Source organism: Populus trichocarpa, chromosome 6 (assembly GCF_000002775.5).
Source record: "Populus trichocarpa isolate Nisqually-1 chromosome 6, P.trichocarpa_v4.1, whole genome shotgun sequence".
In the NCBI taxonomy this organism is placed as follows: domain Eukaryota; kingdom Viridiplantae; phylum Streptophyta; class Magnoliopsida; order Malpighiales; family Salicaceae; genus Populus; species Populus trichocarpa.
This window is the reverse complement of record NC_037290.2, coordinates 21,940,589-21,965,061: the sequence shown is the minus strand read 5'-3', so window position 1 is coordinate 21,965,061 and position 24,473 is coordinate 21,940,589. Positions and strand designations below refer to the sequence as shown.

Below are 24,473 nucleotides of genomic sequence, written 5' to 3'. Positions count from 1 at the left end.
ATGGTGATATACAAATCAATCTAATTTAGTTGGTTAAACCTGCTATTACCATTGACTGTACTAAATTCAATAATATTTTTTTAATTTAGTTATAAAATATAAAAACCAATTCAAAATTAAATAAATATTAAATAATAAAATTTAAAAAATAACAAAAATTCAATATTAAATTTTGAAATTAAAAAAAAACTAAGAACTTTGAGGACTAAGATAATTGAAAGCAGGCCTCATGTACAATTAAAAAAAAAGGCTGAAGTTTTTGTTTTAGTTTAAAATTTAACACATAAAGTTTTAATATTTTTTAATTAATAAAATAAAATTTTATTTTATTAAATCAAGCATCTCAAAATAATTTCTTAAACTCACAAAAAACTACCCAAGATATTTGAAAATAATAACTTTAACCACACGATCACACACTTTTGTGAAACATGGTTTTTATTTAAATAAAATAAGTTGTCTATTGGGTGTAAACCTAGATTCCAACCACTTACTGTGGTGGCTAGAAAAACAAGTAAAATAAATTTTTGATCATAAAACCTGTTTTTTCAATTATTTTAACAAAAAAAAAACATAGAAAACATCACAAAAAATCATTTTTTTATCGAAAAATACCTCAAAAATCGATGTAAAAACCAAAACACAACTTGATTTTCAAAACCTTTTTGAGGTTGAATCTACTTTTCCAGACATGATAAAGTCTAAATAATATCTCAATGAAACTTCCATCTCAAAAGTAACTGACAATAGGATCTATCTTTTTCATAAATAGAATTAGTTCTAATAAAAAACTTTTTTTGATTGGAATATGATACTTTCTCTCTCATATCTTTCTATTAGAAACTGAAGAATAAAATTTGCTTCTTAATATATTAATTGGACATTATGTTTATATGTATTGTTCACTTTGGTCTCCCATGTAGAATCTTTTCAATCTTTAACAAATTATAACAAATTGTTCTTCAATTGGTTCATAAAAGAATGCAATTGAAAAAAAAATTACGAGAACCAAAAAAAGTGTTACAATGATTGTCCTTTGTGTTTTACAAAATTCATTTTTTTTAAGGTAATAGAGAACATGTTGTCTACTAGACATAAACCTAGATTTCAACCACCAAAGTGGTGGCTAAAAAAAGAAAGAAAGATGAATCCTTGTCTCTAAAACCCATATTTTCAACCCCAAAACAAATATAAATTAAAATAAATCTATTTATGGCAAAAAACATCTAAAAATTCAGTGTAAAAATTGAAACTCAACCTAATTTTTAAAATCTTTTAGAGGTAAGATCCACTTTTCTAATTACGATAAAAGCCAAATAACATCTTAATAAAACTTTTCTTATTGAAAGTAACATGTTGACATTAAGATAGACTTTTTTCATTGCTAGAATCGATTCCAATAGCAACTTTCTCTACTAAAAAATAAGAAAAATAAAATCTAAGACTAAAATGAAATTTGCTTCTAAGACTAGACGTTATGTTTCTCTATAATATTTACTTTGGTGCCTCATCATATAATCTTTTCAATCCTTAACAAATTTTGAAAAATATTTATAATAACAAAAAAAAAAAAAGGCGCTGGGCATTTTAGTACATGTCATAATTATAATGTTGGGCCTAGATGTTAACCTGGGCTTGTCTCTATTCTCTCACGGGCCTAGATACGTGTGACTGCTCCGTGTATAATTGTGTAATCCATCCGGAACCCTAACTAACAGCAATTTTGCGAGTGGCCTTTCTCCTGCCTTGCAATCGCTCCTAAAGGTATGTTCATGGGATATCTTCATTTTCAGCAATATGTTTGTTATATTCACTCGGCTCTCTTTTTTAGCTGTTTTCAGTTTTGATTTCTTTTAAGTTTCTTGCATTGGTTATGGACCTGATTTTGTAGTTGTTAGGATCTTTAGGGGTGGTTCTCATAGGCTCGGGTGCTAATAATAAGTTAGTGAAAGATCAAGACATGGCAATGGGAATAACCAGGTTGTTTGTTCGTATTCGCTAGTGACTTTGTTGTTTATATTCTAGAGGATATATATATTTGGGTTGTATTCTGTATTTTTGTAGTATGACATAGTGAGGTGTTAGAGTTTTAAGAGTACTATAAATGAGCTTTGTAATAATAGGAAAGGATGAAATGCTTGATATATGAACATTTGGAATTGAAATGGTGGTATACTTGCTCTCTTGGGTCTTCGTTACCTAGATGCGAAGAAGGCTGATGCGAAGACCCAAGCTCAAAAAGCTGCCAAGGCCTTGAAATCAGGTGCGCCAGCTTTCAAGAAGTCCAAGAAGATACGAACTAAGGTCACATTTCATCGCCCCAGGACATTGAAGAAGGAGAGGAACCCCAAATACCCTCGCATTAGTGCAACTCCAAGGAACAAGCTTGATCATTATCAGATTCTAAAGTATCCTCTCACAACTGAGTTAGCGATGAAGAAGATTGAGGATAACAACACTTTAGTTTTCATTGTTGACATTCGTGCTGATAAGAAGAAGATTAGGGATGCAGTGAAGAAGATGTATGACATTCAGACCAAGAAAGTGAACACTTTAATTAGGTAGCAATGGTGTTAATCTCCTCATCCCCTATTTGGAGCAATATTATTATTGAACAAGTTGACATGTCTGTCGAGTGCCTTGATTATTTCCACAACTTGGTCCTGTTGGGTTTGCCTGCTAAGAGGCAACATGTTCTCGATTTGGCCATTCTTAGTCTAATTTTACAGGATCCTATGATGTATATCCTTTTTGCTGACACACGTAGACAACTAAATAAATTCTAGCATTGTTAATTTATTAAAAGATGAAATTGGTGAACGGATTAGTCCATCTTGTTTAGGCATGCAGGTGAAGATCTTCAATGATATGTATTAAGTCAGCTATATGAAAGCAGTTTCCCATTTTGCAAATTTGGCTTTTCGTTTTGTATCTTCAGTTCATTTTCTAGGAACGGCAAAACTAATTTGATGCCTCGAAGCTGTGTGCATTACACAGCCACTGCCTTACTTTACCTGAAACTAAAAGCTTGTTTTAATCATCAAGTATTAGTACTGATGTTAATTTTTTATGGAAGTTTATGTTGAATAAGTTTCTTGTTCTTATTTGTCATGTTGCTTGCATTTCTAAACTATATTTGCTCTGTTTTGTTTCAGGCCAGATGGGACAAAGAAAGCTTATGTTAGGTTGACACCAGATTATGATGCTTTGGACGTGGCAAACAAGATCGGCATAATCTAAACTAGTGTCCATTTCCATTTGCATGACTTTTTTTTTTGAAGCATTTGAAGTTCAAGCTAATAAATCATTCAAGAACCTTGAGCAGAGTTGAGCCAGCAATTTCAGTTTGATATTCATAAAAACGCACTGCATTTGGTCAATTTCCGTTGATGTTTTGATGATGTCTTGCTTTGACGTTTCTTGTTGTCTAAGTTTGCAAATGTTTGCAAATTCGTAATTACAGGTTATTGAAGAATAGATTTAAAGAAATGGCTTCCTTCATGCTCTTATAGCATCTCAACAAGCGAAAAACCGAAATTAGTTTACTAGTTTCTCAACTTGGCCCTTATTTATTAGTTTCCAAAAGTAGGTCTTGGCTTCCTCTAAAGTTCAGCAACATGCCCATCTTCAAATGATAGCCTCCGTATGCTGAACTACATGAGAGTAGAACACAAAATATAGTCTCACCAGCATAAGAACATGACCAAAAATAGACCCGAATATCAGTTCTCTCCAAGGCAACATCATCTACCTCTGTTTCAGACGACAAGAGTTGTTCAAGGGGTTTTGAGAAAATTGCATGAAGAAGTTACTGTATCAAATGCAAATCCCAATACGATGAAGCCCGAAGTACACACAGGAAAAACTTATCATAATAGAGAAAAATGCATGAGATAAGCTCTGGACCTATGAACTCAAGAAACTCGAAGTTCATGTGACTGTGTTGGGTGGCTTTTTGTTAAAAGAAATTTATTATCAGGCCAAGTGGTACTTGAGATCCATGAATGTGGAAAGTTAAGAGACCACCGAGTAAACAATAATTACATAAACTCAACAAAACAAAACGTTTTCAATCTTTTTAATGCTTACCCCTTCCATTATAAATATTATATATTTGTTAGCAATATACTTAGTCTCTCTAACAAACAAAACACTAAACTTAAAGTTAGAGAAGATTTGAAAATTTATTTTATAACTTTTATGGAAGTAAAGTACATCATTGAACTCATTAATTCAAAAACTCTTCTCAAACACGTAAAGGCATATACTTCGCAATGTAATTTATAAAAAAATTCTTAGAACAATATCTAATTTGGTTTTCTTTGCATGGACATCACAAATAAATTTTTTTACATCTAAATCTTTTCTTTTAACATTATCTTCATCATTCTCATCAAATTTTTGTAGTTAAGTTCAATTCACAAAGAATCTATAATCATCAAAACTTTCAATTTCAATATCATATTCATATCGATTAAGAAACTCCTTATTTTACTCATGTCTTTGAAACAGGATTTCAAAATTATTCATATATTCATTATTATTCTTCTCATGATCTCCTAGCTTCTCATCTTCGCCAACTAATAAGTTAATTTTACAATCTCTACATGTCCTTTACCACTAGTTCTTGAACACCTTTTTATATTTGCATATTTTCTATCGATTAGGTTTTTTGCTCAGTATATAAAATGACCCAACTTAATAACATCAAATAAATAAATAAATTCAAATAAATTTAATTTAATAACATGAGATAGAGTACAATTTCCCAACCAAATAATAATAGGTTAGGTTATCCTCCATCATAAAAAAGATAGTGCCTAAATATGTCTCGGTTCTAAGCACCGACTTGTTTCCTTGTAAAGCTCATTCAGTTTGATCTCCTCGCTTTCTCACAATAATCAACCAAAAGAGTCATTTATTACTCTGGTAAAAAACCGAAAGTCTCAATCTGAGTCCATTTCCCAATATAAGAAGTTCAAGACACTATAAATATCATCCTTTTGGTGATGACTCATGTCACAGTTGACAAAGACATGAACTTTGGTTTTGATTTCGATCCAACTGGAAGCTGGAATTCTCTTCAACCCCCTCGCATGAATCTCTTGCCTAATTACCGACGCATCCTGCCATCTACCAGCAGCAGAGTGTGCATTTGACAACATGATATATGATGATGCATCTTTGGGATCCAAATCTAGGATATTTCTCCCGGCTAATGCCCCCAGTTCCGTATTTGAATGTATCTTGCAGCCTCCAAGCAGTGCCTTCCAAAAACCAACTCCCGGATTGAAAGGCAAGTCACGAAGAAACTCCTGAGCTTCTTTGAAACATCCACAGCGAGACAGTAGATCAACCATACAAGCATAATGTTTAGGTTTTAACAAACTGGGGTGCTCCAGCCTTGCACGATTGAAATACGAATACCCCTTGTCGACAAGACCAGCATGATTACAAGCCCATAACAGGCCAAGTAGCGTAACACTATCAGGTCTCAGACCGGTGTTCCTCATTCTTTCATAGAAGTCCACAGCATTCTCTCCTCTCCCATTCTGTGCAAAGCCACAAATCACAGCATTCCAAGAGACGATAGTTCTTTCAGGAAGTTCATAAAAAAGACGGAGACTATCTTCCATGCTTCCACATTTTGCATAAAAGCTAATTAGAGAATTGCCAACAAACACACTAAACTCACCCATTGTCTTAATAGCACAAGCATGAAAACTTCTGCCCATTTCAAGTGCTGCTATATTTGCAGCAGCAATAATAGCACAAGGAAATGTATATTGACAAGGCACCAAGCCTTCTCTAATCATCTCAACAAAAAGATTGACAGCCTCTTCATTCTGTCCCATCTGACTAAACCCACCAATCATCGCATTCCACGACACAATATTTCTCTCCGGCATCTGTTTAAAAAGCTCGAATGCCTCTTCAAACCTCCCTTTCTTGAGGTACCCATGTATCAATGCAGTGTAAGAAACAATATTAGGATGTTGTATGTCCTCAAAAGCTCTTTGAGCTTCTTGAATAGAACCCAACTTGGCATAAGAATCTAAGACTGCACTGCCCACAAAGACCATGTAATTAAGGCCCATCTTCATTGCACAAGCTTGGAATTGCCTCCCTAAGTTAAGGTCTCCAAGTGAGGTTGAGGAGTGAATAACAGTGCCAAATGTAAACTCATTGGGCGTAACATTCAAAAAAAGCATTCTAGAGAAGAGTTGTATTGCTTCTCTGTATTGATGCAGCCTAGCAAACTGACCAATTATGGTTGTTGCTGATACAACATCCAGGTCAGGAATTGTATCGAACACTTGAAGTGCATTTCGAGAGAAATGGGAGTGTTCTGGTTTGAGAATATATTCATGTGCTAAAAAGTGGTTAGATTTAAAAGCTACTGAGTGGATTTTTCTGGGTAAGGTTTGAAGTTGAGATAATCTGCAAAAACCAGGTTTCATCTGTATCAGTCTTCTGTAAATTTGGACAGGCTGCATCATTTGACCCAGAAAAAGGACAGCATCGGGAAATTTGCCATTTCATTACCCTCAAAATAAATGCTCCTCCTTCAATCGAGTAGCTTGATAGAATATTAGGAGGAGAGTGTGGTGCGTTCAGATTTTAGAGACGAAGAACATTTTCTAATAAATGTAGATTTAATATTTATTATTGAAAATTCTTATAATCAAATAATTTAAATGCATAGCAAATTAGTTACAAAAATATTTATGTTTTTGAAATCAAATTTTATAAATCAAGTTTATTTCAAAATTGTAAAATAAAATAGGCAAACAAATTATTTAATTACTGATTAATTCCCAAAAGAATAAAATATAATTAACATGACATTCGCAAAACCATGCTCATGCTAACTCTCATTGATCGAAAAAAGTTAATAAATAATTAAATATATTCTCCATGTATTTTGAGTTAATAATAAAATCAAGTAAGAAAGATAAAGGTAGCAAAATTATAAAGTTTCAGCATTTTTTTAATATTAATTAATATTCAATTTGTAGTTTAAAATTTAAGATTAATTTGGTTTTCTATCTTTTTTGAAAAATAATGTTAACATTAATTTCATAAAAAAATACAAAATAAACGTGAATACGTTGAAAATATATTTTTTTAATTTTTTTTAAAAGATCTTAATAAAAACAAAAATTGAAAATTGTAAAATTGCGTGCAAATGACTGTAAACACATTTTTTAGAATTTTTTTATTTTTCACTTTTTTTTGGATTCTTAAAAAATATTTTGTAAAAGAAAGGTCACGATTGGGTCACTATAATAAAAACGCTCATTTCTGTTTACAACAACATGGATTTGCCAAAAAGAAATAATTAAATGATTTTTTTAATATAAAATTTAATTTGCTCTAGTTCTTGATATATATTTCGAGAATTGTAAGGAATGGCCCTAATATAATGCCCTTGTATGTAGAGGGAGAAGAGATAAGCACAGAGAGAGAGAGTCTTGTCATTTTAGAATTGACTGAAACATGTTTTAATGTTTAAAAATAGTTTTTAAATGTTGTTGGGATTATTCTAAGGTATTTCAAGATAAAAATAATGTATAAATTAGATTTGAGGGGCCAAAACTAGTGGCCTCTTGATTTTTCTGCCAACGCCGTCGCTGGAAAGTGGAGGTGGCGACGAGTCATGAGTCCCCCCTTTGTATTCTTAATGTCTAGGCCGCACTCAGCCCAACCAAGCTTCCTTTTTTATGCTTTTATTTTTCCATTATTTATTGTTTTCTTAAGATATTTTTCTCAATAATTAATGATTGTTTTTTTTGTGAATTTTCTAATAACTCATTGACTAAATCTATATAGATTGATTAAGCACATTAATTTTCAGTGTCATTTTTTCATATATTTTTCTTATAAAAAAAATCAATAAATAATTGAGTGTTTTATAGACTTACCCACATCAATGCACAAGCATTATACTAGTTATTTTCTAACGCATCTTTACATTTCTTGAAGACGACGACTGTTTGGTCAAAGAAACTTTGAAACCATATTAAAACTAAATAAAATAAAAATAAAAAAAACTAAACCCAAAAGCCTCGACTAATTACTATCGTAGAGTATGGTTTTGTACTGTTGAATGACACCAAATTTTGATATATATGCTATTTTAGTACTGGTTAAGAAAAGTAAAAAGAGGAGGTATATATGCCTTATAGCAAGACGACAATTATAAGGCTAATTATTCAATTTAATTGCGTGGGATGATAATTTTGGGTGATGTATGCATAGCCTGATCAGGTTAATTTCTTAAAACACACAATTAAGCACGAAGCATTTCTGATTAGGAAACAAGCTAAATATTGTACTCTTTTCATTATCTTTCTGCAGGGCTAATACACTGTATCTATTCCTATGTTAGAACTAAAATTATGGGAGTGGTTTTACATTTTTATTGAAGACTGCTAGTGGCTTCTTTCAGGTATGCTTTCCAGCTCAGGCTTCCAACCTTTATGTTCACTATCACTACCGGAGATATCCACCTTTTGCACTCTCTGTTGACCCTGAAGATGAGAAACCATATCATCAACTGAGACCCCTCCCTTTCTTAGCATCTCCTGCAGTTCTTGCTTGCTGATCACCAGCTTGATTCTCACCACAGTACTGGTTTTTTCTTGCACATCTTTGGCCTCCTCCTCTGGAATTGAAAATCTTACTTTCTTCTTCTTAGCCTGTGGGGATGGCAGTTGGAGAGGCACAAGATAGTACAAGTGGTCTCCACCAAGTAGGCTGGTGTCTGGCGGAAGATGCTGGAAAGCCTGAAGCGAATCAGCTATTGCATGACCAGAGAAATCTGACAGAACTTGCTGGACTTTTATGGGTGCTTGGTATTCAAGGATCTTCCCATCTGGTTTCATGACCTTGATAACATTTGCTTGCAGAACCAGGCAATTCCCCATGATATATATCTCTAGCTACTATTGATTGTTTAGTGAAAAGAAAGAAGAGAGTTGCTTCTTGGCAATGCTTTAATTTCTTTGCATGAATGGTGCTGCGGTTATAGCTGGCGTTGTGTGTGTATATATATACATAGAATATGGTTATAAAGATGCCCTTGAGATGTCCCAGATATTACAAGGAACACCACTCCTTTCACTTTGGACCCCACGGTGATGATTTTGCTGGTGTGTAAAGAAGACTTGCAACAGAACCTCCTCATTGAGGTCATCACCACCCAACTGGAAACTGAAAGCCGACTCATGTTCAGTGGCGCATGGGAGTCAATTTTGATTGGTTAATTGGAAATAAAGCATGATATAGTAGTGTGAAAACACAAGACTAGAGTATAAAAGGTAAATTAGCATAACATAAAGGTACAAATTAATTAAGCATGATTAGAGCTTTAGCTCTCTTTTGTTGGAAGTGTTTAAACTGTACACCACAAACTTTCTATCACAGCTATAACTAGCTATAATTAATGAGTGGGCTCTTCTTTGTCTATGAGATCATAAGCAAATACACGACCTCATTCCTTGCATTTGGAGTCGAATTAAGTGGGTTCTCACCGGATTTCATTTTTTTACAGTAGTGGAAGATCGGCTAGCTAGCTAGGATCTAGCTAGTAGGGCCGCTTAAACTCTTTGTACTTTAGTGGTTGACCACTGGAGCACCATGGATCGATCTGGTTAAAACTCTACCTGACTAGCAGTTCTGTGCAACATCGACTATCTCTCCCTACTTCCAACCGTAACATCAAATTAAAACATGCACAATAAGATTTGGCTAATTAATGGGGTTCGCTGGTAGAAGCCACTACGTGCTACTTCCTTGTGTCGTGGTGATTCGATGCAAAACTATGCCTCTCCTGATGTGAATACATCTATGCTAGTGGGACTCATTTATTTTAGCATAAAATGCAAAAGATTTACGGAGGGACGGGAAAGGACTTAGGAATGGAAGAGAACTACCGTTGTTGTCTAATCCAGACTTGCCCCTGGGAAAAAGAAAAGAAAAAAGAAGAGTAAGCAACATGAATGGATTTCATGTCAATTTGGGAGATTATGTGAACTTCTCAAGATCGCCGCCTTTTAATTAGTATTGCAGCAATAGTTGTATGAGAGGTATTTCGCAGGTTTTTTACCAGTTAATTTCTACAGCTTTAGCGTCCTGAATATGGCTTTCGCCTGTCCTGTACGTTACTGTGACAGCCCAGCAGTTGGGTCCCAGCATCGTGTCCATGGAAAGGTGTTCCAGCATGGGCAATTAGTGCTGTTTTCTAACTTGTAATCTCCGCCAGTAATTAATTCTCTTCGACGATGAATGTTGTAGATGACTTTTATCAAACGAAAAAAAAAAAAAAAGAAGGTGGCCAGGAAATGATCGAGACCTAATTTAGATAAAAGTTATGGATCGTGGAGATAAAGAAGTAGTTTTTTAAAAGAGTTGCTTAGTGCTGGGTGATGTTTTCCACACGCATGCGAGCTTCTTGGCAATCCTTTTACTAGCATGGGTAGAAAATGAGCGTCCCTTTTAGGAATTTTTAAGCAAATATTGAAGCAATAGTATAACAAATCAGATGCAAAGAGACAATGTCTAGCTGGTACCTTTATCAAGTGGTCAGGGGGCTTCATACATCTCCCCGAGAGTTTTAAAAATATATCTTTGAAATATTCTATATATCATATAGTTTTTAAATTAATGAAAATTATATCATGAAGATGTAATTAAAGTTAAGTTATATATAAAAGATTCTTAGTCTAAACAAAAAAAAGTTTACGAAAATTCTCATAATATGATATATATATATATATATATATATATGCTTGGCAAATTGAAATTATCATATACTTTAAGACTTCGAATCTATATATATGATCAATGCTCCCCTGCATCTCTGAATTATCTGTCACGGACAGAAAGCAATTTCAACCTGAATAAAAAGGAAAAACAAATGTGCTTGATGCATGAAACTAATGAGAGAGAGATTATAGGAACTAAGGAAAAGCCTTTCTGCATAATTTGAGAATTTTGCACGCAATCAAAGATGATATATATATAAAGATATTCGCAGATGCTAAATAGAAACGGAATTCTATCAAATCATACTTAACAATCGGAAATGAAGATGATTAGCAGCAAGTGATAGTGTCATTGTTCTATATAACGAAATCACAAAACGAAAACGAAAACACATGATTTTGCTTAAAATTGATGGATATGATCCATTGCATATATGTATATATACACGTAACTGTCATGATTCGTGAAGGCAAACAATCACAGTTTGGTCGCTTGGATGCCTTTGTTTATAACAAACATACTTTGATGGAAGATATTTTGGCCGAGAAAGAAACCCACAGAGAGATATATAGATCTTCTCCCTTGCATAGGGTTCTGAGATAATGTTCTATCCCTGAAGGACGACAAACTTCAAAGTTGCTGGTATTTCCTTGCAGCTGTTCTTACAAGGGAATGGCGACTCGCCCAGTACATGCATGTTCCATAGACATGTTAGTAATGCATGCATGTGAATTGTGATGGTAATTAATGGCGAATGAATGTCATGCGAGTTCTCATACGTATTAAATTTTATATCAGGTTGTAATTAGAAATAAAATCTTCATTAGAATTCTTATGAATCTTCTACTTTTAATATGAATAATTAGTCCTTTTTCTTACAGGACTGAAAAGAGAAGCACTTTCTAATTTAATTTAATCCCTATAGTTTTATAAATTTTTACCATGTTTAACGCAGTCGGTAGAAAGTGGAGGTGGCATCGAGTCATGAGTCCCCCTTTGTATTAATGTCTAGGCCGCGCACAGCCCAACCAAGCTTCCCTTTTCATGCTTTTAATTTTCTATTATTTATTGTTTTCTTAAGATATTTTTTTTCAATAATTAATGATTATTCTGTGATCTCGAGTAGGTCCCACTTTTTGCCATGTGTCGATACCAAATAGCCACATCATTATCTTACTATGTCATATGATGAAATGCTTTCGGATATATTTAAAATTTTTAAAAATATCACGCAAAATAAAAAAAAAGTTAAATAGAATAAAAATCCAAAGTCGGTAATTAAATTGGAAAGCTTCTCTGTATTTTCCTTCATTTTGAGAGGATCATAACACGGTAATTACGTCAGCCTGATGAATGCATGCATCTCTTGAAGATAAAAAAGTGAATGAAGCTTTCAGAGATCATAATCAGGAGAAGTCTGGCTATAGAATATTTAAAAGGGTGTTTGTGGTTATTTTTTAAAGTATTTTTTAGTTAAAAATATATTAAAATAATATATTTTTTTAAAATTATTTTTGATATTAGTACATTAAAATGATTTAAAAATATTAAAAATATATTAATTTAAAATAAAAAAATAAAATAAAATTTAAATTTTTTAAAAATATTTGTAAAACGTAAAATCAAACAAATATTTTAAGCTTTTATTCTTAATGCAATGGGTGTCGTTGTCACGCGTTAGAAAAATAACAAGAAATCATGCCCACTAGATCCATGACTCACGCACTTTTCTCTTTGAAGATGGACTACTGCCCTCCTCCATTAGTATAATAGCTCCATTGAGAGGATCGTACGTTATCACAGGTGGAGATACAGGAGGACTGCTGCTGTGTGTAGAACTCTCTATCTCCTTCGTGAGCCCAGAACTAAATTAGAATGAAGTCCCTTTCTCAAGAAAGCATGGAAAATCTCTTCTCCAAGCAAAGAATTCAGTGATTCACGCACAGAACTTGCCATCTTTCAACAACCCTAAATGCAAAAGCAAAGAACATTCCTTTCTCATTCTCCAAATTACCTATCAAATATTCTTCTGCCACACTCATGGAAAGGCTGACTGCTTTTTTCTCCACCACTCTAGATTTGGTCAGAGTTACCATGGCGGGCTGACATGGCACACTAGATCGTGACACTTGGCCCTCACTGGTTGGGCGGCACCGTCAGTTAGAATTTCCTTACTTGGCTAAACTTATCTTGGACCTGGGAGATAAGAACGTTGACTATGCTGGTTGCTCCATTGAAACAATGCCACCTGTAAAAAGAGTCGTTTTAGATAGACTCGTCTCAGAACATGGGTCTCAGATGTTACTGGACTGAGTTTATTAGGTGGTAAGAAAGCCCATCGTGTTCAATGGGATTAAGATTTAAAATTCTCGTTTCTGGAAAAGAAAAAAGAAACAGTTGACTTTAATTTGTAATGATTTGTTTCCATTATTATATTCTCTGGTCCACTTTATTTTCACAAATCAAGGGCTACTTAGAAGACTTGATAGTGAATTTACCATTACCTAAAACCCAGCTCAAATTCTCAAGGCTAGATCCTAGCAAAGGCCCAAATTCTTAACAAATAACAAGAAAAAACAAAACCCAATTAAATAATCCAAGCATATTATTACCAAAATATATAGCACAGATCTTGAATTTCATAGAGAGATGTAGAAATTAATGGGTTTTGCTCTTTTGGACCTGAATGAAACCCATGCGAGATTTAAATTTCAATAGCGAGCAGAGACAACCACACTACACCTCGAAATCGCGCGTGCAGGAAATCAATTCCAATCACTTGCTTTTTGTTCGATTTGGGTTTGGAGGAGAGATAAATTAATTTTACAGTTTGAAATTTCTCAGTTAATATTTTTTTTTATTATTAACATGGGTGTCCGGGTCAGCTTGCGCGTACCTCAATTAATCCCACGGGCCCTAAAGTTAACGACCATGTAAGCCTCCAGTGGCTCTTAGATTTGTGAGACTCGAACTAATAACTTCTAGGAAGCAAACCTAAGATCTGACCAGTGAGTTATACCCCTCAAAATTAGTTTCTCGGTTAATATTGATATGTCATATATGAGGGTGTTTTGATGTTTTCATCAAATTTAGAAGAATTTTCTGTTAACACATGGTGTAAACTGTAATTCTTCATAACATAACGGTGAAGTGTAAAATCAACTACAGATATGAGGAGTGATTTTACCTTTAGAAAGCTTTGAAAGTAAAATATACTTAGGTTTGTATCTTATACTTGTTATGATGCTTGTGTTTGTATTATGTTGCGCGCGCGCGAGAAGGATTTTAGATTTATTTTTAATGTAAGACAAAATTGATGTTACTAATTTATTTTATGATATCATCAAAATTGTTAATTTAGGAGTGAAAAGTTGATGAATACAATTAATATAATGAATTAAGAAATATATTAACTAATAAATCATAAAAGGTGCTGTAATTAAACACAAATTAAAGACTAAAGTGATAGGTTGTTGTTCTTATTAAGAAGCAAAATATAGATGCACATATAAATATAGCGTACATAAAGTCTTGCTAGTTGACAGTAATATAATTGCAATAAACCATGAAATAGATCAGGAAAGAGCGAAGGCAACAAGACCATTTTCAAATATAATTTTTATTTAATTGTATAACAAATAAAATAAATATTTGAAAGGTTTGGAGGGATTTAAATTCTAGAAAAAAAGTATTTTTTAGTTAAGACTCATATTTTATTTATGCATTTCCTATTTCGATGAAACATATTTTTTTATCAACAGTATGATTTATTCACACATAAGGCATCGGGCACCACCCATGGGGTCCTGGCGGAGCGGTTAGGCGCGCTCTCGTCGCTTATGAGGTCTGGGATTCGACCCCTCTCTTCGTCTGCAGCCGGCCCTTTAGGGAGCACTTGCTACCCGGTGCACAAAGAGATTAGTCTGGGTCAGCGCTCAGTATACTCTTGGTTCTACCAAAAAAAAAAAGGCATCGGGCACCGAGGAGGGGTGGGGGAGTAAATTTTCTCATAGAAGAAATAAAAAGATTATGAGAGATAATTGATTTGTATTTATTTGGAAGTATATGAAGAAGTGAAGACAGCGAGGATTAAGATGCGAGGTATAAAATATTAAGGATGCAATTGCTTCCTTCTCTAATATCTATGGACGCCGCTCTTGGCCATTGCTAGGGCGAAGTTACAATAAGAGGAGGAGGAGGAGGGAGGCAATTGCCCCTTAATATTTTTCAAAAAATTCATATTAGTCCTAAATAGTTGTAGAATTTTGTATATGCTCTCTTTTTTTCTAGGAATCTGACCCCATAGTTTTTCAAGCTTTCCCATGTTGCATGACATATCTACTATAGAATAATTTGTTTAGAATAACTGTACATAAGATTATTATTTAAACAGGCTATTTTTTATTTTATAATTCGATTTTGATATGATAATTTTGTTTCAATACAATATCACATTATAAAGCAATATTATTTTCTATAATAATCTATCAAAATAAATATTTACTTATAGCACTTGTTACAATTATTTTGTAAATATTTTGATATGATCAATTTGTCACAAGTCGGTCTCTTACATTTTGGGTGTATAGTGAAAAGACCCATAAAAGCAAAAGTAAAATAAAATAAAATTAGAGTTTAGGGGCTTTTTGGTTTTTTTACATTTTGATTGCATAGTGAAATTACTCCATTGCCATTAAAGAAAAAAAATTAAAATTGATGTCTAGGGGTGTTTTCATCTTTTTCATCATGATTTTTTAGTTATAATTAATTTGAATAAAGGGAAATTCAATAATTTAACAAATAAAAATATAATGAAAAAATAAAAATGATTGGTTCGTGTTTTTCATGTACTAGTAAGTGAGAGCCGGTGCTCTTTAGATAGTGTGTATAACACCTTTCGACCATCAAACTTTGCCTTACATATTACATTAGAAGCATTGTAGCATCCTTTTCCTCGTGGCCAAATGCATGCGCACGATAGAGCAGTGGTTGAGCTTTGGTGAAGTTTTATTTTTTCTCATTTTTTTTTTCATCTCGCATTTAACATCTAGCTTTTCAAAAATCAAATGTGTTTTAGTTTGTATTTGTATCAATTTTGATTTTGATTTTTTTAATTGTTATTTGTTTTGTTTTTAAAGTTTTTTAAAGTTTTTTTTTTTAATTTTGACAGAGAACTGATTAAAAAAATAAGCTTTTTTTTTATATATTTCATTAGGCTACAACATAACCAATTCAACTGTGTAACCCATCAATGTGGTTTTTTTTTAATTATTATTATTTGTACTGAAATATGCAACTTTGACAAATTTGTTTTTAGCATGTGTTACTAAACAACTCAAGATTTTTTAGTGGTGTGTTTGGTTACGGAACATTGAGAAAAATGAAAAGATAGAGAAGTCACATTCTTCCTATATTTTATATTTTAAAAACACATAAATTTATAATAAAATTTTCTAAAAAACATAATTAATTATCTTTGTAACCCCAAACTGCATTGAGCAGCAAGGATGGAGGGACATAACTGAATTACCTGTCACATTGGTCACTTTCTAGAAAAGCAAGTATCCATGTACAGGACAGCTAATTGAGGAAGACCGACAAATACTCATCAATGCCAGAAACAACAAATGCACACCAGCCAGTCTTATTTCGCTAAAATCCCACCTCCACTCTTTCTCTTCACCAAAACCCTTCAGCGAAAATCATGGCTGGAGTACTTAACATCCACAATTTTCCTCTTCTCCATTCAGTTCCTGGCAGCCGTAAAACACCCAAGAAGTCAATTCCTACCATTAGAGCTACCTCAGAGACCCCGACTTCATCTACTTCTACTTCTACTTCTACTTCTACTTCTTTTACTGCACCACCCAATTTCGAGCCACCAGAGCCAAAGCGGTTTGCAGTCAGACCCGACAAGACTTGGGATATTATTGGAGCTTCTCTTGCCTTGATTTTCCGGTTGGGTACTGGTGTTTTTGTTAATGGGTATGTTGAATTTAACTGAACAGTTCTCTTGTTTACTCCTTTTCTTTTAGTTATGTTCATTGCTTTTTTATGTATATATTGGTTTTCTCATACATTGACAGGATTAATTGGAATCTTGTAGCTAGATGATTTTTGTTATCGATTTTACTGTAGAGTTTACTGTGGATTTGAAGATTTCAATGTACTCAGACACAAATGTACTATGATTAAGTGGTATTAATAGTAAAAATTAAAATTTGCACTGTAGTTCATATGAAATTCAATTATTTTTTTTGTACAATGGAGCACAAAATATGTTTCCGCAAGTTAATTGAAGTCAAATAGTAGTAACTCTTGAGTTCCTTAAACTATATGGGGACATAATGACCTTCTAGGGTCCAATTTTCTCCAGATAGATTTTCGAGGCTCTTTGTACAAATGTAGAAAAAGGAAATTTGGAGGGCAATCCTATGATTGATGATGGGAACCATAATGGTCATTATTTAAAGTCGTTTGTCTTCCATCCTTGCAATCCATTCGGGATTTCAATCCGGGTGTTATCACATAAAGCAGTGAATTAGCAAAGATGAGGAGGCTACCGATGGACCCTAAATTATCAAGGAGAAAAGCTAAATGGACTTGCTGGGGGAAAGGGAACGGGTTGTGTTGTTGGTGAAGTGACTTAGAATCCATCCCCACAGCTTTGCTCCTTGTTACAAATTCTCAAAGTATTTTCTGGTCAGATAGTTTATAGTAATGAAGTAATGTATGTTATTTTAAAAGGGCAGCAAAACTGAAAGGGAACGAGGGATAAGAAGAAAAAAGTTGGGAATTAGGTCCTGATTGGATGAATTGAGAATGGGCTTGGACTTACAGAGACAAGGGTTTAGAAGGCACCGAGAGTATTAGATTGATTTTGGAGTTCCTTATTTGTGCTTTCTCATTAGACAGAGTCCTGTACCATTCATTGCTTTAATAATACAGCTTTCATAGAAACCATGGAACCTAAAAGCTTAAGCTTCTAGCTGAGGTACCAAGAATGGGTGATTATATTTGCTTACAAAAACCTTAAACTTCAGGTGTAATCTTTTAGAATTCTCCTCCTTTTTACAAGTTCCACCTTTTGACGTTTCCTTTGTACCATCTTCCAAAGTGTACATGAAGATGCACCCTTGCCGTCTTTTAGAGGCATTTAAGTTATTTTTTGTATTTTATTATCAAATTAAATGTCAAAAAAAGACAAACCAAAAAGACTGAGAAATGAGAGATTATCAAACCCACCAATCTTAATCCGTAGTGATGTTATTCTTACACAATATGTGAAAACGATCATGTCCTTTATCATGTAGTTGGATCTTGTGGCAGCCACTTGGAGGGTTCCCGAATTTATTATATCTTCGTTGGACTGTGGCAGGTATTCTGTATCTTTTGTTTCCAAGGATGCAATTCCACCCGACCAATATTCTCTGGAAGTAGCTGGTAGGTGTCAAATTTCCCAAATTTTAGTTGTCATTCTATATGAAGTTGATATAGTATACTTGTGTTGAATAGCTGGTGCAAGTTTCTATACCAGTTAAAAGATCAGGACAAATGTGGAGGATTTATTTTAAGTCCCAAGTTGATGTGAAAGCATATTTGGCATTCCTGTTCAAACCCACTATCTTAACAATTAATTTTGCTGATAAATGTAAATATGATATTTGTCTTTTACAGGTTATAAAGTGAAAGAGACCTCAAAATTAGGCCCTCGACCAGAAAAGCCTATTGAGATATATGAGTTTGAAGGGTACATTACTTTCCAAATCGTTTTTTTTTCTCTGCATAATATAGTTGGTAGAAGGAATCTAGGTGGTGAGTTCCCTTGTAGTCTTTTCTCTTGTTCTTCGTTCCACTTATGACTCTTTTACATGCAATTATGATGAATTAATACTGAATGGTTGTACCCCTTTTCCCCTCCAAATATGGATTCTGATGCGCTACCTGCAAACTTCAGCTGCCCATTCTGTCGGAAGGTAATGTCATTCAAAAATACCGTGTTACAAGTTATACTTAATTGACCTTGGGTGTGTTTAATTTGGTTCGTCCCAGGTCTATATGGATGATGAACCGTGATCCATTACATATGTTGCTAGCTAATTGTTCTTATTACTGGCATGTCTCTGAAATTACCGTCTATGGCTTTCTTAAGATGTTAGCTGACGGTTGTGCAAACATGTTCAGGTTAGAGAAATTGTTGCAGTGTTGGACCTTGATGTTCTGTTTTATCCTTGCCCAAAAAATGGTCCCAATTTTCGTCCCAAGGTCGCTCAGATGGGTGGAAAACAGCAGTTCCCTTACATGGTTTGTCTTTTTTCTTTCTATTATTGTTCCCCAGTCACCACATGTACATAATGACCAGATATAGCTTTAGCAGAACAATAGCTTGACATGAATGTTTGGAAGAACCAGGTTTTACAAGTTAAACAGTAAAACCACAAAGAATCAGTTTCCAGTTCCCTATCATCTCATTCAACACCCTCAACCTTGTTAACATCGTAACAGAAGGTATCGTTGGTTTCTTCGAGCAATTAATTTTCAGAGAATGAGAATCTAATGGTCACCAATTGTCTGACTGCCAACCATAAAATCTATATTATAGTTCTAGCTATTAGAAAGGAGATGATTTGATATATCCATTATATATCTGGGTCTTCAACTTTATCTGTATTGGCCATGCAAAGGGAAGTTCTTTGGCATTTAGTCTTGACTCAGGTTAGTTGTCCATTTTATCTGTGAATCATAGAGTTAATTTGTAAATTATAATGGTCTCTTTGTTCGAACAAGATAGAATGAAGGAACCTGAAATGAAGCCACAGGTAGCTTTGCAGCCAAAAACTTCCAAAAATGGCCAACAATGTGTGTATATGCCACCGAAGAACTTAAACTACAACTTGAAAACAAATCCGCTTTGTGAAATATGATCAATAGTCGAGGTATGGGCAGGTTGGGAATGTGTGGCTCTTTGTATTCTGGTCTGGGCAGCAAAATTGGTTAACAGTAAAGGCTATTTAACACTTCCTGACTTCAGAATTCAATGCCCCATTCACATGCTTGCTTGAATTAGGTCTTCTCAAGTTCTGATTTCATAATCTAATCATGTCTCTTGCAATTTCAATTTCCTATTTCACTCTTACAGAATTTCATATCGTCATTTTCCTTCTATCCTTGGGTAAAGCCGGCTTAAGGTGAATAGAGGTTTTGGGCAAAATTATAAATGAAATCTTTTAAAATATTTAAGAAATATTTTTTATTTATTTTTTATGTATGCCTGACAAGTGGGGCCTTGGGCAATCGTCATTTTGTATTGGAGTCTTTTGTTAAGTGGGGACAATTTTAATTTCATAAAGTATAATTGACAAATATACATAACTTATTCTTAGGGTCTTTTGTTAAGTGAGGGTTTTGGGCCATTGCCCAAGTCGCTCTTAGGCTCTGGCCGGTTTTGTTCTTAGGCTTAATGGTTTTAATGCAAGTCATACCTTAAGGGAGTGACTTTAAGTCGAAGCCAAGGCTCAAAATTTTGCTTGTGGTTGCAGGTAGATCCAAATACTGGAACTGCAATGTATGAATCGGACGACATAATTAAGTATTTGGTTCAAAAATATGGTGTGTTTCTCAACATCGACCTACTTTCATAATTTACTTCCATGTCTTTTCATTGTTTTCTCATCACTAAACAGGCTATCTGAAAGAATAAAAAGTAAAACTATAGAATACAATTTGCATGATCAGTTTGCCCTTTTTTTTTTGTTTTTACTGCTCATATTATTAATAGATAGATTAAATTTATTTTCTTAAAATTTTGGTAACTGTGATTCCATATCTTATCTTGGTCAAAGCAAGCATAATTAGTATGGCTTGTTAGGTACCCTTTCATTTCATCTATACCTTTTGTCAATTTTAGGTGACTAAAGGAGAGGTTTAAAATTTTAAATGACGATTTGTTTTTTTTTTTTAAGCATTATAATTTATCCTATCTGCTCTCTCCAACCATTTGATATGTTCTCTCTATTTGATTATCTTATTTAGGTGATGGAAGTATTCCTTTCACGCTGTCGCTTGGTCTTTTAACGGTTAGCAATTTGCTTATCTATTACACTCTCTAGTCAATTTGTAGAATGTAAATTTCAAAGATATCTCTTGATGATTTCTGTTCTTGCAGACTCTGACCGAAGGTTTTGCCATGATTGGTCGTATGGGAAAGGTAAATAATGTTGAATTTTAGTTTGTAAATAGTTCCCATGATTATTAGGTGAAGCTCATCTTTCTTCCTGTGAAATATTTATTTATAAAACGTTCTTTGTAATTTGTAAAATTATGTTTCAGGCTGCCTTCAATTCCATTTTAGTTCATCGTGATTTTTATGTTTTCTACTAGTAATGTAATGGTGCAGATTGTCTTTAATGATCATTTGTGTTAATGCAGGGGTCATCTTATACTCCATCTAAACTGCCACCCAAACCACTTGAACTATGGGCATACGAGGTTTGTAGAGTACCATATCAATTTTGATACTTCAACTTGCACGCTTGCTGTTCTTTCTCCTTCGAGACACCCTCTTCCCTTTCTGTTTTTCTATTGGGACTTCAATGGCCTTTATGTACAGGATACAGAGTTAATTGTTTCCTGATTTTGAAAAATAAGTTTTAGATATTTGCTTTCTATTTCAGGGTTCCCCGTTCTGCAAGATTGTTCGAGAAGTACTTGTAGAATTAGAATTGCCACATATTTTTCGAAGGTAAAGTCCACATTTTTTTCCCATCAGATGCTTTGCTATAAGTTTTTTTTCCGTTTAAATGTAAAATGTCATTCTCTGTTTTAATAAATTTTGCAAGGGATAAGGTTTAGAAACAAATGTTTTCAAACACATCTATACCATTGCTTTTCAGTTGAATCAGTTGTAGTGAAAAATGATTTTCTAAAAACATTTCCATCCTTGTTGGTGTGTTGTAGAAAAACATTTACAATGTGGACTTGCAGAAATATTGTAAGGAGATTGAGAGCGAGCAAATATCTTCATGCTCTTATTACCATAAGAAATGCGTATTCTGAAAGATCATTTAATTATTTTTGTGCTCTTTCTAACAAACAAATATCACTCCCATCAATTCTACTATAATTGGCATACTTTAGACGTGTTAGTCGTGAGGCACTGTTCCTTTCTGTCAATAGAAAGCATTTCACCGGTTCCATCAGTTTTGCTTATTGAGTAGCATGCCATCAAGTTACTGTTTTAAAGTGTGTGTACCACACACACACACGCACACACGTAAAATGCAGGGACATTTTGTCTGATAAGGCTTCTGTTGTTTTCTATTATTAGCTGTGCTCGTGGTAGTCCAAAACGACAGATACTATTTGAGAAAGCTGGGCATTTTCAGGTGATTTATATTTATTTGTTAGTGCATTTCATATGTAACAAGAAACACACACCCTATTATCAGCATCTATCTATTTAGAGCGTGATATCAATTTTACAACAATGGTTTCCAGGCGCCTTACATTGAAGATCCAAATACTGGGGTCCAGATGTTTGAAAGCGCAGAAATTGTGGAATATCTAAAAGTAACATATGCAGGTTCATAAGCAAACTTCCTACAGGCATTTGAGGTTTTTATAGTATAATTGTAGTGAATGTATAACATAGTGTATTGCTGTGGTTTTACCGAGTTAAGTGCACCAGACAGAGAAGGTTTGGCTAGATTCTCTTTGATTAATCTGCACTTAGGATGAACTTCTGTTGGATGTTATTTTCTTTTTCACCTGATATATTAAAATACAAAATTTCACGATTGCAGCATTTTAGATATGAAAAGGCTGCTTCAATGAAGTGGCTGAAGTGGCCTCCGAAGTCCAGAACCTTTTCCTATCAATATTGCTTCGTGAATTCTGATGTTCCATTCCACAAGAACTGTTCACTCAATAAGTCAATATTTACAAACAAGAGGTAATTCAATTAGGGAGAATATGTTGTTAAGGGCATTGAACTAAATATTTGGGCTATGTTTTGATGTGGTGTGGGACCTTTTACAACTAAAATCATTTACCAAATAAAATAGCAGATGCAGGACAAAATTCCCTATTTAAAGCAGAAGAACAGGCTAAAGGATGGAACAAAACTCATGTGAAGGCATTCTGGACTTTGGAGGACTGATGGATATGGCCCTCTGTGTGTGTGTGTGTGTGTGTGTTTGTTTTGAAGGGTGCGAACAATTTGTGTAGAAAACCCAAACTAGTTTATTGAGCTGACTACAGAAGGAAATGAAGAAATGTTGTTTATATGGTTAGCGATTGATAACAGGCACGGGCAAAGATGTGCCGCCAAAGGTTTAGGTCTGAGTTTAGTTGCATTCCGTGAAAACCATGAATCGTGTGGATTTCCGTGTCCAGTGGAAACTAGACAGGACTCAAGTTACGTTGTGACTCAGGTTAGATTTTTTTAATATAAAAAAAAATGTTAAGACAACGTTAGTAATTTTAAAGAATCAAGAAAAATTTGAGATTTGAATAATTGACTTGAATTTAATAAATTTGATTAATTTTGTAATATGATTAAAAAAAAAGAATTGACAATAAAAAAAGCAAAAAATAATTGTAATAATTAACTATAAAAAATGAGTTGTAAATATTATACTTGAGAGGAGAAAAAAAAAGTCTGTTAAAGACTTATCGTCGCTCCGTCACGAACATTGCCTCACCAACAAAAAGAGTTTATTGAGACAATTCTAATGTCATTGCGAAAGGTTGCATGACAACATGGAAAAAGACTGCACGTGTTGTTAGAGCGACAACATGAAAAGCAAACAAAACAAAATATCATAAAGTGAGCATATCATGCTTATATTTAATTAATTAATTTAGTTTAATTCAAAAATAAAATTTATTTTAAAAAGCTATTTTTTTAAATAACAAATAAAAAGACTCGAGATAACCCGGGTCATTTTTAAAATTAGTAAAGAATCCTATAGAAAACAATTAAAAAAATAACATATACCAATTTCTAATTAAATAAATGCTGAAAGATGAAACGGATAAACAAAACAAGAGCTAAAAAAAGGAGGTAAAGAGTCAGGTAAATCCAAAGAATCTTCTAAACCAGTGTTAATCTTCTAAACTCACAACCCATGAAATTCTAGACCCAGAATTAATCAAGAAGCTCAATTCCCGACTAATTTAATGTTGAAGGATGAAATAAAAAAAAATATCAATTTAAAAAAGATGCCAAAGTAAAAAAAAAAAAAAAATCAAAAGAATAAAAATCAAATCTAATAGGAAATAAAAACTAATGGAGGATAAAATCATAAAAAAATTAATTTTAAAAATTATCTCAAATAAAACAAATAATAATTAAAATAATGAGGACCAAATTTGATAGATGACAAAATTGAAAGGAGGATGAAATTGAAGAAAAATCATATTTTATAAATTATTTCAAATAAAACAAATAGTAATCAAAAGAAAATAGACCAAATTTGAATGAAAAAACAAATTGAAGACTTTAAAAATTAAAGGGTTATTCATGAAAATCAAGGAGGAGAAAGAAAATAAAAGAAAAAAAGATTTGGAATGAAATACAATCCTAACATAAATACTATACACGTATAGAATTTATACTTAAAACAAAACTAGTTTAGAGTACCTATTATTAAAGTTCTTATAATATAACCAAACTGAAATTTTATTATTGTCAAGATTTAATT

At 33.4% G+C, this 24,473-nt stretch overlaps 4 protein-coding genes across 4 annotated transcripts; 2 read left to right on the top strand and 2 right to left on the bottom strand.

Moving 5' to 3' along the window:
- Positions 1-2,163: 2,163 nt before the first annotated feature.
- LOC7491944 (60S ribosomal protein L23a) lies at positions 2,164-3,380 on the top strand (the record flags this gene model as incomplete). Its single annotated transcript, XM_024603229.2, has 2 exons — positions 2,164-2,561; positions 3,156-3,380. Coding segments are annotated over 2 exons (483 nt in total), but the record flags the coding sequence as incomplete, so codon positions are not given.
- Positions 3,381-4,702: 1,322 nt separating this feature from the next.
- Positions 4,703-6,745, bottom strand: LOC7491943 (pentatricopeptide repeat-containing protein At5g42450, mitochondrial). Its single transcript, XM_024603532.2, has one exon. The coding sequence runs from the start codon at positions 6,498-6,500 to the stop codon at positions 4,947-4,949; it is 1,554 nt and encodes a 517-aa protein (XP_024459300.2). The 5' UTR covers positions 6,501-6,745; the 3' UTR covers positions 4,703-4,946.
- Positions 6,746-8,293: 1,548 nt separating this feature from the next.
- On the bottom strand, positions 8,294-9,040 carry LOC7492256 (uncharacterized). Its single transcript, XM_002308440.4, has one exon. It carries the CDS (start codon positions 8,928-8,930, stop codon positions 8,436-8,438), a length of 495 nt encoding a protein of 164 aa, XP_002308476.1. The 5' UTR covers positions 8,931-9,040; the 3' UTR covers positions 8,294-8,435.
- Positions 9,041-16,328: 7,288 nt separating this feature from the next.
- LOC7492255 (uncharacterized) lies at positions 16,329-23,052 on the top strand. The gene is made up of 13 exons (XM_024602467.2): positions 16,329-16,755; positions 18,149-18,213; positions 18,448-18,520; positions 18,728-18,746; positions 18,955-19,074; positions 20,310-20,379; positions 20,803-20,846; positions 20,936-20,977; positions 21,199-21,258; positions 21,444-21,511; positions 22,097-22,154; positions 22,267-22,351; positions 22,572-23,052. Exons 1-13 carry the CDS (start codon positions 16,475-16,477, stop codon positions 22,577-22,579), a joined length of 993 nt encoding a protein of 330 aa, XP_024458235.2. The 5' UTR covers positions 16,329-16,474; the 3' UTR covers positions 22,580-23,052.
- The last annotated feature ends 1,421 nt before the right edge of the window (positions 23,053-24,473 follow it).

Excerpts from the sequence above, each read along its gene's own strand:
- LOC7492256 (XM_002308440.4), bottom strand. The coding sequence starts at position 8,930 with ATGGGGAATTGCCTGGTTCTGCAAGCAAATGTTATCAAGGTCATGAAA.
- LOC7491943 (XM_024603532.2), bottom strand. The coding sequence starts at position 6,500 with ATGATGCAGCCTGTCCAAATTTACAGAAGACTGATACAGATGAAACCT.
- LOC7492255 (XM_024602467.2), top strand. The coding sequence starts at position 16,475 with ATGGCTGGAGTACTTAACATCCACAATTTTCCTCTTCTCCATTCAGTT. Across the intron at positions 16,756-18,148 it reads ACTGGTGTTTTTGTTAATGG|GTATTCTGTATCTTTTGTTT; the intron begins GTATGTTGAATT and ends GGACTGTGGCAG. Across the intron at positions 18,214-18,447 it reads ATATTCTCTGGAAGTAGCTG|GTTATAAAGTGAAAGAGACC; the intron begins GTAGGTGTCAAA and ends TGTCTTTTACAG.